Here is a 15,135-nt window from a genome sequence, read left to right as displayed (position 1 = left end):
ATCTACCCCAGGTGGGATAATGCATTCATTCTGAGACATGGGGCTCAGTGGTCCCAGAGAAAGCAGGATCCTATTCATCTACCCTCCTGCCACCTCTCTTTCTGGTGCACTGTAGGTAATGATACCACTTGCCCCTATCTCTCTGTAGAAGGAGAAAGAGCCAGGGAGGGGTTCTGAGATGTGTAAGCATGTGTGTGTGTGTGAATGTGTGAGCGTGTGAGCGTGTGAGCGTGTGAGCGTGTGTGTGTGTGTGTGTGTGTGTGTGTGTGTGTGTGTGTGTGTGTGAATATATTGGGGCAGGAAGGTGGCAGGCAGAAGGGGAGGCATTTATTTCTTCCTCAGACAAGCTCTGGTGAATTAGCTCTCACATGCTGTCTTTTTGTGAACATGCCATGTGTGTAACGTGCTTCCAGAAGTAATACAAAGTGATCAAGAGAACTAGAGTATGAACAAAAAGAGTCCAACACTTCTACAAGTTATAGACCCCCTGCTGCATCTCTGGCTTCCTTCTGAGTTCCTCTCTTTGCTTGAAGGAGCTGGAGTGCAAAGGCAGGCTAATGAGGCAGGGCTATTATATCACAGAAGGACCTGGAATCCTAGAGATTCTCATTGGCCTCCAACACCAAGATTTAGAGTTTCCTTCTTAAGAAGAGTATTTCCTTTTAATTTCAGAGTGAGGCTTTGTTTGAAATAACACCAACTATCCCATTAGCAGGGGTGAAAAACGGAAGGGAATGAATACTCTTTAGACCAAAACTGGAGATCTGAGAAGACATGGCATCAGACAGAACCATCTTTGTGTGTGTGCTTGCAAAACTTCTGACTGTTTTCTAGAGCCCAAAGCCATGGTCAACAAGACAGTATTTCCCACAGAGTGTCCCTAATGGCACTCATGAGGCTATTCACAGTGGTCTGGCCAAAAATCAGGTTAGCCACATTTTGACCAAGCTGAGGGATATGGAAGCCTCATTTTGGAAGGCTTTTTATATTTTTGGTTGTGAGCCTAGCCTTTAATGGCTGAGCTATCTCTCCAGCCCGAGATGGAAGGCTTTTTGAACAAAATGTATAGAGGCTATACCCAGATAGTACCAAAGGGAACACACACACACACACACACACACACACACACACACACACACACACACACACACACGAATGCACGCATGCACGCACGCACGCACACTTTCTTCCTTAGAAAGTGGAGCATCCAGGCATTTGAAGTGGAAACTACTTTGGCATTAGCTAAAAGGAACCCAAAGAGAAGCTTGCTAGTAAATGTCATGCACAGATGAAGGAACTCAGTCTGGGGGTTCTCTGCTGTTCTTGACTCGGGCTCCTCCAAGTAGCTGTCGGCAAACCATCACTTACATGCATCTCAGGAGCACAGCGGCCCAGTAGATCTATGAGAGCTGAGTAAAACGACATAATTGCATTGCCCATGTGCACAGTCTCTTCCTCCTCTTCATGGTCCTCTGAGCTGTGAAGAAAGAATTAACAAGGGGTGTGTGTGTGTGAGAGAGACTGCCATGGTGTTATGAAGGCACCACTTATTAAAATCACCCCATGCGGGCTGAACAGACTTTCCCTCACAGCTTCCCACTTCAGAAGCTGATGAGGTGGTTTTATTCATTATGCTCAAAGGACCCCAATACTTTTCCATGGCAGCTTTATGATCCCCTGAACCTTGAAACATGAGTTTAGGTACTAGCCACTATTCATTCATTCCTTCTTCCTCTCTGAGTGTCCATGGAAAGTCAGTTGGACAAGGAGTCAGGGGGGCTATGTTCACATTCTGGCTATGAGGTTATCAAACTATATCACTCAGGGTCTTGTTTTTTTCCCATTTATACAAGAAATTTGAGACAAATATATTTTGAGTTATCTCTGGTCCACTAAGTGATCTATCAGAGCTGAGGACAAGGTGGGAAAAGAGCCAATTGTTTGGAGAGTCAACTCTGGTGGGTTGCACAATTCTATAGAATGTGTGGTATAAACTAGATATAGAAATGCAAATGGCTACTGGACATGATAGAGGGAAAGTGACAAGGCAATCAGACACTGTACCAACTGAACTCTGAACCTTTAAACCCCACAGTCATCTTCGAGGATTCCAAACACTCAACACTCTTTTCTGAGAAATCCTCTGAGGTGACACCATAGACAGGTGCTGCAGAAACGAGAAGGCTTTGCTGCCTCAGTGGCTTGCCAGCTGTGCCAAATGGGCTAAAGAAATGGAAGAAGATGGTACTGATCCCTAGGCGCTCTGGGCAAAGTCATAACAATAATGGGCCTGATGAAGTGATTTGAAGTGTTTTAACTACCACAAAACATCTGTGCTCTTTCTACCAGGAAGAATTCCTGAGGCCACTCACCCTAGCGATTCACTGGCTGACAGTATTTGGCAGCCTACACACACTGGAGGAATTCACTTACACTTCCATCTTGTAACCCTGGGAGGGGAGGTCAAGTGCCGGGTTCTCTGAGATCTTAATAGCACCCTGCATGGCGGCCAGCAGTCCGTTTCCTCCTTCACCCCTCAGCGCTGGCCCAAAGCACTCAGGACGTCTGATGAGCAGCTTGACTACAACACTGGCATTTTCCTCCACGCTTTCACCTGAGGAAGAGAGAGGCCTGGTGTCCTTCGAACTGGAAAGGACAATCTCAAAGTTATTTGTAGCTGATGAGCTGGGAGAGCAGCATTTCATTCGCTTAGTCACCTATTCACATTATGAGAAAATACTGATGAAAGAAAGGTGACCTCCCACAAACGAGGCTGGATCTGTTCATCACACAACTGACCGTTATGGAATAGAATCTTTTTCTTCACCTCAGGATTTTTACCTCTGAGATGACCCCACCATGTTGAGGCCGTCAGAGGGTGTATGTACCACTCAATCTGCTGTTACAAGTGACCAGGGGATGAAAGTGCCTCATACCTTACTAAATGCCTGCAGAGTTAATACTCCACTTCCTTCCTTGAAAGGGGGTAAGAAGATAAGTCAAGCTAGCATGCCTCAGCTGGTGTGGGGAAATGATACCATAGCTCTTCCCTTGATGACTCTTAGGAAGTCACACATGTATCCCAGAACAACTTGGCTTTGTAGGGCAGACCTCATGATATCTAAAGTCATTGATCAGGATGAAGAATCTGCTGGATTAACTTTTCTAATAATAGCTCTGAGGGAAGGGACAGGGCAGAGAGCTATGTTCTCTTTGTATTTCTCTTTGGAGGAGCCAAGGATGAACTGGACAGTGATAAAGGAAAAAGGAATATTTAGGGAAGGAGATCTGTTGAGTCTCAGAACCGTATATATATTCCAAAGCAGTGTTACAGCTTGCTCAAATAATTTATAAAACATACCTTCTTGCTTGGGTGAAATCCTAATTTGTGTTTAAGAATGTGATCCCTGAGCCAGACTTTAAGGCATTTTCCCCCTTACATGAAGCCTAAAGAACAACATTTTTCTTGAAAATCATTAAGTACTTTGTGTGTGTGTGTGTGTGTGTGTGTGTGTGTGTGTGTGTGTGTGTGTGTACTACATAAGAAGGTGCATTTATATAGGCTATGGCATGATTAATTCCTCTGAAGACATGCCTAACATTGTCATAGTCTAAAACAATAACCATCTATTTTACGGTTTCCATAGGTCTGGACTTTGGGAGTTGATTAAGCTAGATGGTCTTGGCTTGGGATTCACTTGAAGTTGCAGTGTTATGGGCGGTTTGGACTGCAGTCTTCTAGAGGTATGTCTGCAGCTGGAGGATCAGCTTCTATTGGCTGTTGCATGGCATCTCAGTCCTTGTTGGATGGTAGATTATGCCTCAGCTCTTTACTATGTTAACCTCTTTGGAGAGCAGCTTGAGTGTTCTCACGGCATGACCACTGACATCCCACAGATCAAGAGAATAAGGCAGAAGCTGTGTTGCTTGTTGAAGTCTAGTTATACACAGTCATTTTGCAATATTTTATTCATTAGATGTGAGTCACTAAATTTAGCTAATACTTAAAGAAGATTTAGGCTGCATGTTCTGGAGGGAGGAATACCAGGTAATTTATAGACATATTTAAAAACTATTTGGGCAGTTTACATTTTGTTTTGTGGAGAGCTGCGATGCGCTGCAACTTAAAGATGGCGCCGGTTTCCGCCTTCCACCATCCCGAGGTGGAATAAACAACTCCTTATTTGGCTTGGTCTAAGATTCAAACTTGCATCAGCAAATGCGAGCCTATCCGCCTTAGCCACGTGGCGTTCTGGGGTTGGCTGGCAAGAGTGCTTTTAAGCTGTGGGCTGGCTTTCCCCAGGGTCAGAAGATTGTTCAAGGTTCCTGAGTAAACTGCTTAAGGAAGAGTCTCAGCGTTGCGTCTTCCTTGCTGGTCGAGACGGTCACGACATTGTTTCACAAAAATTTTTTTACTTGGATTAAGGCTGGGAACATAGCTCAGTGGTGGAGCACTTGTCTAGCTTGTTCACAGCCCTGGGATGAATCCCTAGCACCACCTAAAAGTGCGACAATTGGGGCGTAAGAATCGGAACATTTGTGGGATTGTAAGGATGCTTTAGAATTATGTTCACATGATCCAGAATTTTTCATTAAACTGAATTTTAACAGCTTATCACTGTTCACTAATTGTCATATAGTTCATTTCTTCATGGAGAGTCTAGAGAATTTGTGAAGACATTTGATTACTTAGTGGACCAGAGATAGCTGAAAATATATTTGTCACAGAAGGGTATGTCTGTAATACTAGAACTAGGAATTGCACATTCAAGGCTGGCCTGGAATACAGAGTGAGACCTTTTCTCAAAACAACTTCTGCTCGTCTCACTCCATATACAACATCCAAAAGGCATAACCCATGCACATACTGGCAGCAGCACTAATTAGGCTCTGAAAAAGTTTTTTTTTTTTTTTTTTTTTAAATCCTTGTGATAAGTAGGGAAAGTGGTGATGGTATGAGTGGAGTTTGAGAGTGTATGGAGGATGAGTTTGATCAAAACACATTGTATACATGTATGAGATTCTCAAATATTAAATATAAACATTTTTTAAAAGAATAGCATGCCACTTCTACCTGATATTCTTGGTATTTTCCGATACAGTTTACTCACAGGAGAGATATTTCAGTAAAAGCACCAGAAAGAGCAATGTATTCAAAAACAAATACTCTTAGACATAGATGAAACATGTCACTACTTTCAAATATTTCTAGCCTGTAATTCACAGCAGGTAACATATATACTTGTCCTTTGACATGTTTGAAATGTTAAGTCAAAATTTGGGGAAAACCCCAACTTTATTTAATGAAGCTGACTTAAAGAGTGTACTCCAATGCTTTTGGCTCACTCTGGAAATGCTTGTGGGTCAGCACACTTTCTAATCAGCATGCTGAATTCAGCTCAGCTCATCCCACAGCAATTAGCACCACAGAGTTTATGGAATACAGAAGCACCAGAAGCAGAAGTTGAGAAATCAGAGTTGTGTATTGAGATTACATCTAAAGTTCATTTGCCCAATTAGCCCCCTTTTAACCCAAATCTCACATCTTCAGAACTTAGTTAATTAGGTTGACTCTGAGAACTGACCCAGGAAGCCATTCCCTGATTATTTTATTTTGGACATATGTGGGGGCTGCAAATGTACTCTGTTAGAGGAAGAAACCAGAATCCATCACTGTGGCTGATTAGACAGGGGACTGAGGAGAAGAATTTGTTAAGGCTTCATGGAGTAGTGGGGACAGAAGAGTGTGAATGTTTCCTGATTGCCTGTAGCTCAGTGAGCCTGACTGCCAACCAAGTGTACTCTGGTGAGGGCAAATGTTGACTTTCAGGGTATTTTTCAAAGGAGAAAGAACATTTTGAGGTAAATTACTTTTGCCCAAGGGCATACCACAGTATTTTTGTTTGAGTTCCGAAATAAGAAATGAGTTTAAAAACAGTGTGGATGCCCATAGAGTTTTCCTTCAAAGGCCCTTGGCTCAGCATTGATATACTGTGACTTTCTTTCTAACATGTTGGAGAAGTTGGACGTAAATAGGAATTATTCACTCCATTTCACACTGGTAAACTTCTCAGACTTCAGGGACAATTAATAGAAGCTCACTGATTTCATATTCAACTTATTACCTCCTTTTATGTCGTGTGTCCTAACTACAGTTCTGTTATGTAGTTTGTTTGTCCGGGATGCTTAGGCTTTCTTTCTCTCCATCCTCTTGTCATAAACACTTGATTTAACTCCACTGAATTCTTCAGGAGCTGCTTAAGGTATAAGAGCTCCAGAAAACTGGTCTTCTCAAACACCCCAAACCCTTCCTTGTATCTGCTTTTCTCACTAAACTGCATGCTTTGTAAGGACAGGGTACTGTGTCTGAATTACATAATCCTGTATGCTTAGTGTTTTTCTAATGTTTGGCACATAGTAAGTAATCAAAAATAGTTATTATTTATTTATTTTTCAAGTGCTGAGAGTCAAACCCAGGGCCTGTACATGTCAGGCAAGTGGTCTATTCTGAACTACACCTTCACCTACCAAAGAGTTCTTGAATAAATGAATAAACTTGACTCAAGGGAGAGGCTTGAATGATTCTAGGGAAAACTCTGGCTATCACTGCATTATCAGACCATTGTCAGTGTCCACTATAAGAGTTGTGAATTCCACTACAAGAGTTGTGAATTTTATCAGATTTCAATTAGTCCCAGGGAAAAAAGAGATCTCCTAGGAGTAAGATAGAACATGGGGTTCAGTGGGAACCTAGAAACACCCCATTTAGCCAACAGAATATCACAAGGTAGGGGTGTGGGCCAGGACCCCAAACATCTTTCTCAGTAAATGCCACTTTTGATATGCTTTTGGAGACATGTACAAACCAAATCATTACAAGTACTGAAGAAATTGCTTCTCCTCCTGGTCTGAGAGGGAGGAGTTAGGGATCTATATGCCTATAAACTGCTGTGATAGGACAAGAGCAAGCCTGAGAGTCTTAGCTGATTTTCTCATTAATTCAAACTATTGATGAGCCTGATACCATCTAGCCACTGATCTAGGAACAATGGACAAGAATTAATAGAGCCTGGATCCAAGAATAAGCTCAGTGGGACAGAACTATCCTATCAGATTCACAGACTGGCATGAACACTTCCCAACTATACCTACTATTCCATGACAATAAATATAAATTTGCCTACAGAAATATACAGGAGAGTAGATGTCTTAGCTAGGGTTTCTATTCAAAACACCATAGCCAAAAAGCAAGTTGGGGAGCAAAGGGTTTATTTCACTTTCACTTCCATATCACTGTTCATCATTGAAGAAAAGCCAGGAAGGGAACTCCAACAGGGCAGAAACCTGGAGGCAGGAACTGATGCAGAGACCATGGAGGGAAGCTGCTTACTGGCTTGCTCAACCTGTTCTCTTATTGATCCCAGGATCACCAGCCCAGGGATGGTGATAGCCACAATCATCTGAGTCCTCCTTTCAGATAACTTTAGCCTGTGTCAATGTGATAAAACTATCTAGCACATTAGAGTCCTAGCATTGGATCCAATGCCAATGAAGTAGCCTGGGTGGAAGAAGAAAAGAGCCAAGAATAGGATGTGGTCAGTAGATCAGAGACAAATAAAGGCACATGGACTTCAGAAACATTATAGACAGGAAATCAACAGAATTCAATGATGACAGTTCATGTAGATGAGGGTAAATGCAGCTGTCTGTTTGGTTTTTGTATCTAAAAAATGGGAGATTAAGGAGATGAAAAATTCTTGAAGAAAGAGTGGTTTGGGTTATAATTATAGATGCAACCTTTAGATTTATGGTATTTAAGACACCTCTTAGACCTCTAGTGGAAATAAAAAGTGGGAAAGTGTAAGTTTGGGACTTAGGGAAGAGAAAAAAAGAACATCAGCATTTTTGTAGATTTTAAAGTTAAGGGAATGAACAAAGTCCCGCAGGGTGGACTATCCTTCCACTGACACAATGGAAGCCTGAGGATTAGGATTTAATCATCCCCAAATGTTAATTATGTGTTTACAGTTAGGGTCCACATCTTTTTTAAAAAATGAGAAGGAAACCTAGAGTCAGAATAGTTGTGCATTTTGACAGAATATATAGCATCTATTCAATATGGAAGTCAATTTGTGATGAGTGCCAGACATGTATTTTGTATGAAGAATGTTGGTGAAGCGCAGCTTTTAGACACAATTTTAAAACACATTTTAGTTAGATTCATGGTTTTATTTAGATCTCAAGATTCATTCACTATTTTTATTATTGAAATGACAGATGAAAGCCACATACACCACATTCTGAAAATGTGAGTTTGTTGCCAGGGAACATAACAGGGTTTTTGAAGGACAACTGCTGCCCAATGCACTTAATGAGGAAGCAGCAGAGTCAAAGATATTTAATCTTTGTTTTTAAATATGAAATGCCTTCTGTAAGATTCTGTGTGGAAGTACAGGTACCCAGTTGGTAGAGCAATTTTGGTTCTAGAAACTTTAGAAGGTGAGGTCTAGGTGAGTAAAGTAGATCACTGAGGTCTTCCCTGGGGCTACCTTATTCTTGCCTCCTTATTGAGTTCTCTCTGCTTCTGTCCCTCAGGAGTTGAAGAAGCCTCTACCACGGTTCTTGCCATCATGATGTTCTGTCCAAGGGCGTGTGGCCAAACATCTGTGGACTGACTTCTATAAAACCATGAGCCAAAATAAACCTTTCCACTAATAAGTTGTTTGTATCAGGTGTCTGAGTCACAGGCATGCAAAATGACACATTTATTCTCTCTTTTAAACCCCTCTCTGTGTTGTTTCATTGTGAGTTTTCAGAGATAGAGTCACATGTCCATGTATTTGTCTCTATATAATTCTTGTGGGTTTCCCAATTAACTTCCTTCCCTTTCCCAGACATAGAGACTCCAAGAGGTCCAGTAGGAAAATGAATATGGTGGCACTGGCTTTAGAGAGCTCACACATATCTTTTAATCAGTAAGAAACAAAAGTGCTAAGTTTGAAACCTCCATTAACAAATGTCAAATATTCCTGGTATCCTACCATCTCTTATCATCCTAGTTTGTAGTGACATTGTTTACATTTATCCTTTCACAGCTGCCCTTCATTGTTAGTGACATTTTTGAGAGTTTATTGGATCTTTCTGGTGCCCAACATGGGGTACATATTTCTACATGGGGTCTGAGAAAGCTAGAAAAAGAAAAATAGAACAAACAGGATACAGTTCCCTAGTAAACTGGTGCTCACAGTGTACAAAGGCATGGCTCTGCTGTAAGGTGAGAACTTGAGCAGCTAACAGGTTGAATAGAAACAACAAGCTAAGTAAAAAATGCCTACCACAGTGAGGACATCAGTTTCCTAGAGCTGGGTCATTAAATGCAGCTCCTGGTTAACTGGAGCTCCCAGTTAAATGCAGCTCTTGGCCAGGACCCCAGGTGTAAAGCTTGGCTCTCACAGACCAACCCAGGGCCGAGCCAGACACCATCACAAAGCAGTGTAGTGAGTTTAAGGTTTGGCTTACCAGGCAGAGAATGCTATAGTTGCATTAGTAAAGTAGTAAAGCAGGCCCAGACTGAAAACAAAGCAAAACAAAACACAAACAAACACAAAAACAGGTTACAGTGTGTTGAAAATATTCCAAGGTGCTTAAGAAAGAAAATAGGTATAGAAAGTCATAAGAAAAATTAAATAGCTTAAAAATAATAAAGCATTTAAAGAGAGAGTAAAGTAAATAAATAAAAGGGAAAATGCCGTGTAAGGATGGGAAATACACAGGGAGTCTGGATTCTATATGCTGTTTGCTGACTTTGAAGTTTTTGAATGCTGATGAGCAAAGGACAGCTGTTGAGAGACATGGGATTATAATTAAACGGACCTATATACTTTAGGGATGGCTTAAATTTAAAATGGAGTTCAGAAAATGTATTGCATTGGGGCAGAGGTTATGTTTTTGTTTCCACAGGAAATAAAAGGCTGTGGATTCCTTCAAGGCTACTAGCAATCAGGTTTGATTGGGGGAGACCTCCTGAAAATCTTGACTACAGACATAAGGAAATAAATCAGAAAAAACCCTACAAAACAGGTGATGTATATGGTGATCTCTCTGTATGGGAACAGTTCTGAGACTGAACAACAAATGTTTCAGCTAGTTTTCCCAGGACTTTACCATTGTCTCAATTTTCTCAGGATCCCCTGGGGATGCTGTTAGCTGCAGACAGCAGGAAGCAGTCTAGAGAACACATTGTCCACATTGCCAAGATGTGGGGTAGGTAGTTTTTGGACATTAGGTGGGTTATGGATATTTGCCATTGTTTAGGAGGGATATTGGAATGTAGGATATAAAGACAACCATTAACTGTAGGAAGAAACCCTGATTAGAGGTACTGATAAGTGGGCGTGGTCAGAGTTATGTAACAAGGGTTTAAGAAGGAGACAGGCATGCACCTGGCTCTCTTTTGCCTGGCTGAGCTGACTGAGAAGCATTTCTGGGTCCATCCTGCTCAGGTGCAAACCTGGTCACAGGCTCCTTTGCGTGAGTACTTTTCCCCAATAAACTACTGATTATCAACCTATTTCTGACTCCACTTTGTAATCATCTATAAATAACCTCAAATATTTTACATTGGTATGAATTTTTATATATTGACACAAATTTAATGTTATTTTTGTTATATAATGCTGTATGTATGTCTTTAGTTTTGAATAAGGGATTTTTGTATATTGATACAAATTTAAGGTTATTTTTATTATAACATACTGTATATGTTTCTATTCTTGTTTAGGGGATTTCTGTATATTGATACAAATTTAAGGTTATTTTTGTTACAATACACTGCATATATGTTTCTACTCTTGTTTAAGGTATTGTAGCTATGCAGTTCATTTAAAAATGTAAGGTAAAGTTCTAGTCCTTGGAAGCTATTATAAATCATTCAGGATAATTAAGAAATACAGGTTAATGGTTAGTTATCTATAATAATCAAACTTGTAGTTATGTTAGCTATGTTTTCTTAAAGCTCATACAGAGATATATTTTAGTTAGACAGATGGTCTTCAAACACTTCAAAGACATACAGAATATGGTATTTAAAATGTTTTGTTAACATAGGGCTTTTCATGATAGTGAGACATGTCTGCTCCTGGCAGTACCAATCTATTTCATAAAAGGATGATGGGTATTGAAGAAACTCCATATGGAGTTTGCTTTCAATGTGGCAAAGATAGCCATTTGGGCAAGAAACTGTCATTGCCTCAATTGCTGACAGTATACTGTCCAAACTGGACATGCAGGACACAGAAGAAAGTGACTGCCAAAACATGGTAGGACAGTCCTTCAAAATTCCTACTTCATAGAAAAGTTTGTCAGATACTCTAGGCCTGTAGGCCAAAGATGGATGACCCAATGTTTCAGAGGAACCTTGGGTGACTGTTCAGGCAGCCAGATGTCTCTATCTTTTCTATAGGTTTGGAAGTGGCTTTTTGCTGTTCTTCCTGTTTATTCAGAGAGTAGTATATCCTTATGGGTTTTTGATTGAGTTGAAGACTAGATAGAGCTTTCCTTATTTATGACAGAGGGTAAATTAGGTACAAAACTTTGTACTCTCCAAGGTAGAATAAATAATGGAGCATTTTCTACGAATTTGCCAAATACAAATGGATTGGATATTGTATATGTAATTCTAACTTGATAGTTATTGTATAAGTTTGACTATATTAAAGTAAAACCTTTCCTTTTTACTTAGACAAAAGGGGGGAATGTTGTGGAATAGAAAATTTGTTTAACTATGTAAAGAAGTGTTGCATTTGCTTATGCTGCATTTGTTTAACTACATAAAGATATGGTGCTGTTTTATGTTGCATGCCTAAGATACCTGATTTTTCTAATAAAAAGTCAAATGGCCAATAGCTAGGCAGAGGAGGGATAGGTAGGGCTGGCTGGCAGAGAGAAAAGGGGAGCCAGCCAGATATGGAGAAAGCAGGAAAGCAGGATAGACAGTATATAGATGAGGTAAATGAGCCTCAAGGCAGTACATAGATTAATAGAAATGGATTAATTTAAGTTAAAAAAAAAGCTAGCTAGAAAGGCTAAACATTCATAATAATGTCTCCATGTCATGATTTAGGGGCTGTTAGTCCAAGAAAGCCTACTACATCTTTCCAATTACATTGTAAATTTCAGAACAAGAGCCGTATGTTATATATTTTTGTCCTGACCACTCCAAGTCTTTAGTACTAGTCATAAGAAAAGTTAATAAAGCTTTCCTGACTGCATGAATGTACAGACAGAAATGAACATGTTGGCTCCCAAGCACCTATTTCTTGTTTGGTCTTAAAACTAAGATGCCATTTTGTACTTTTGACCCCACTGGGTGTAGGCTTCCTAGGAATCTCCGGGGTCCATCAACGTGACCTCTCTACACGACTCTTAAGGGGAACATGATATGATTATATTTTCTCAAAAATAAGATATTGAACAAGATACAGCTGTTTCTTCAAGATGTTATTAAATACTGTCTTCTCTATGCATTCCTATATTGGCTTTACAAATTGCAACAAACACCATTTTTCTTGGCGTGGCAACACTTAAAAGTGCTACTACATAGGTATTCGTGGTGGGTTACAGAAGCTTTAGCAAGGATTCCAGTCATCTTCCTAAAAATTCTAACTAGATTTGTTCTGTTTCTTACTTTGAGTTGAAAGACACACAACTTGTAGAACACATTATTTCTTACAGCCCAACACATAGTCTTCACATATCATCTGATAGATATGTATGCTATGCTGTTAATGGTGTATCAACCTGGGGCAGCAGCTTCCAAGAGCTGAGAAATAACTGTATTTCTCACAAGTATGGTTATAGACCAATGAAGAGGTGGATGAAACATACCAAGAATGAAAAAAAACCTACAGAATATCTTCCTCTCTTGTAGACTGGTATGAAATCTTTTCTTTCTCAGTATCTATATTAGGAAGTAATTGATAATGGACATCCAGACACATCATGTGTCTGGCTACAGACTTTTTTCATTTCCAGCTACATAGAAGCATCATTACTCCCAGAATTAAACACAACCCAGTCTTTTAACAAAGTTACCAAAATATGATAGAGAAAATTATCTGCTTTAAGAAATTCTTTTACATTGAAATCTTATTTAGAAAGGCAATATAAAACATTAAGATATGCCATTAGAGTTTTCTAATTGTATTATTTTGATAGCAAAAAGCTGGATTATTGTGTATTCTAGTAGTGAATGTATGTAAAATACATAGACTAGTCTGGTAATGTCCAATAACTATTAGTTGTTATCACCCTCACCATCTATTACCATCCCCACTACTACTATTCATCACGATCTTTAACCATGCCTATCATCACTAGCTGTCACCAACCTTAATCATTTCACAACCTGTAATACTCACTATTCCAACCATAGTATTCTACCATCACTATTATCATCAATTAAAAAAACCTATTATCAATTCAACATAACCTCAAACTAACATCCCTAGAGCCTGCTATCATGTATATCATCTACTATCAGGACATTTCCCATTTGCCTGTCATTACCGTAATAATAATCCTCCAAGATCCACCATCATCATTCCAATAAACATCATCCATTGTCACTATCTCTCAATGTTACCTACCCTCAACACCTTTATCATCACCTACCATCTTGAATATCACTGACTGTCATCTACCAGGAATATCCTATTATTCAAAATCACCAATAATCACTATTCACAAGCACTGACCTTAAACTCCTCCATAATTCACCATCATCATTTACTACCACCACCCAATGTGAACCTCTCATATCATCTATCATTATTGCTATCATTTACTGCAATTTATTGTGAACACTCCATCCTCCAAAGATCATCATCCTCCACCAGTCATTTCATCTACAAAGAACTCCTCCACTCATCATTCACTATCATCATCCACCAAGATCATCACTCACTATGAACAGCTTCATCACATAACACTATCCATCACCATCCACCATCATTCACCATCACACACCATGGTTCTTTATATCACTTTACTCTTTCACTAATGATCAGAGGATCACTATGTTGAACAGATGCCATGAAAGTAGCCACAGTGTCCTTTTCAACTATCTTCAGATATTAAGCACCATAGTGCTTTGAAGTCTCAAAAATATACTAGTCTCCCAATTCCAAAACTTCCAGTTCTGTAGAAATCATGATAAACAACGGTAACTGACACAGCTCTAGGCCCTACTGTAGTTTTTTTTTTTGGCTTTTCGAGACAGGGTTTCTCTGTGTAGCTTTGGAGCCTATCCTGGCACTGGCTCTGGAGACCAGGCTGGCCTTGACTCACAGAGAGGCCCTACTGTATTTTATAACACCATGATAATCAAGTTTTATGTGGATTGTTTCATCTATACCTTAAAATAACTCTGAGATATGTCTAATATTTTGCTGTATTAAAAAGGCTGAAGTTGGAAGATTTCATTAACATGTTTAAACTTACATAGCCAGTGAATGATAGATCTGATTTGAACTCTGGATGTCCTATTTTCCATCCTGAAGCCTTCCATATAAATATGATTGAGATACTCTTTGTCTTGTAGGTATTCAAAACAATTACTTGGAAAAATTCCCATATAACCATCTTTGTACAATCTCTTGAGACAATCTAAAACATTACAACTTTAAGTCTAAAGATATATGCAATTTCCATCTGTTGTCTGATTGATCTCTTATCCTAATAGTCAAATTTTGGGGCATCTCTGAGTATTGCACACAGTAAAATCAGTATTATTTGAACTAAAATAATTTTACTATCATCTATTTCTTCCTTTATTCTGATTTCTTTTTTTCTACCTTAAAATCTTTCAGCTAAGTCTTTTAGTTTAGTACTTTGGCTTTTTTTTTTTTTTTTTGGTTTTTTGAGACAGGGTTTCTCTGTGGCTTTGGAGGCTGTCCTGGAACTAAGTACTTCTGCTTTTAACACACCCACTTCCATCATCATCATCACCATCATCACCACCACCACTACCAGCAATTCTTTCTCTGTAATCTCTATCTGCTGTATAGTAAATCTCAAATGTATTTACTCCCATCCATCCCCATCTTCACAATTATAATTCATTCCAACTTGAGCTCA

General features: G+C 39.5%; 1 protein-coding gene across 1 annotated transcript in view; it reads right to left on the bottom strand.

Annotated features, from left to right (window-relative positions):
* Positions 1 to 15,135, bottom strand: part of Ryr3 (ryanodine receptor 3) — a 465,461-nt gene that overhangs the window by 127,692 nt on the left and 322,634 nt on the right. The window contains 2 exon segments of the mRNA XM_035447052.1: positions 1,369 to 1,470; positions 2,415 to 2,614. Of these exon segments, the coding sequence (XP_035302943.1) occupies positions 1,369 to 1,470; positions 2,415 to 2,614 (302 nt within the window).

Source organism: Cricetulus griseus, chromosome 6 (genome assembly GCF_003668045.3).
Source record: "Cricetulus griseus strain 17A/GY chromosome 6, alternate assembly CriGri-PICRH-1.0, whole genome shotgun sequence".
Lineage (NCBI taxonomy): Eukaryota > Metazoa > Chordata > Mammalia > Rodentia > Cricetidae > Cricetulus > Cricetulus griseus.
Note: the sequence above shows the minus strand (reverse complement) of the source record. Positions and strands in the feature narration are given on the sequence as shown.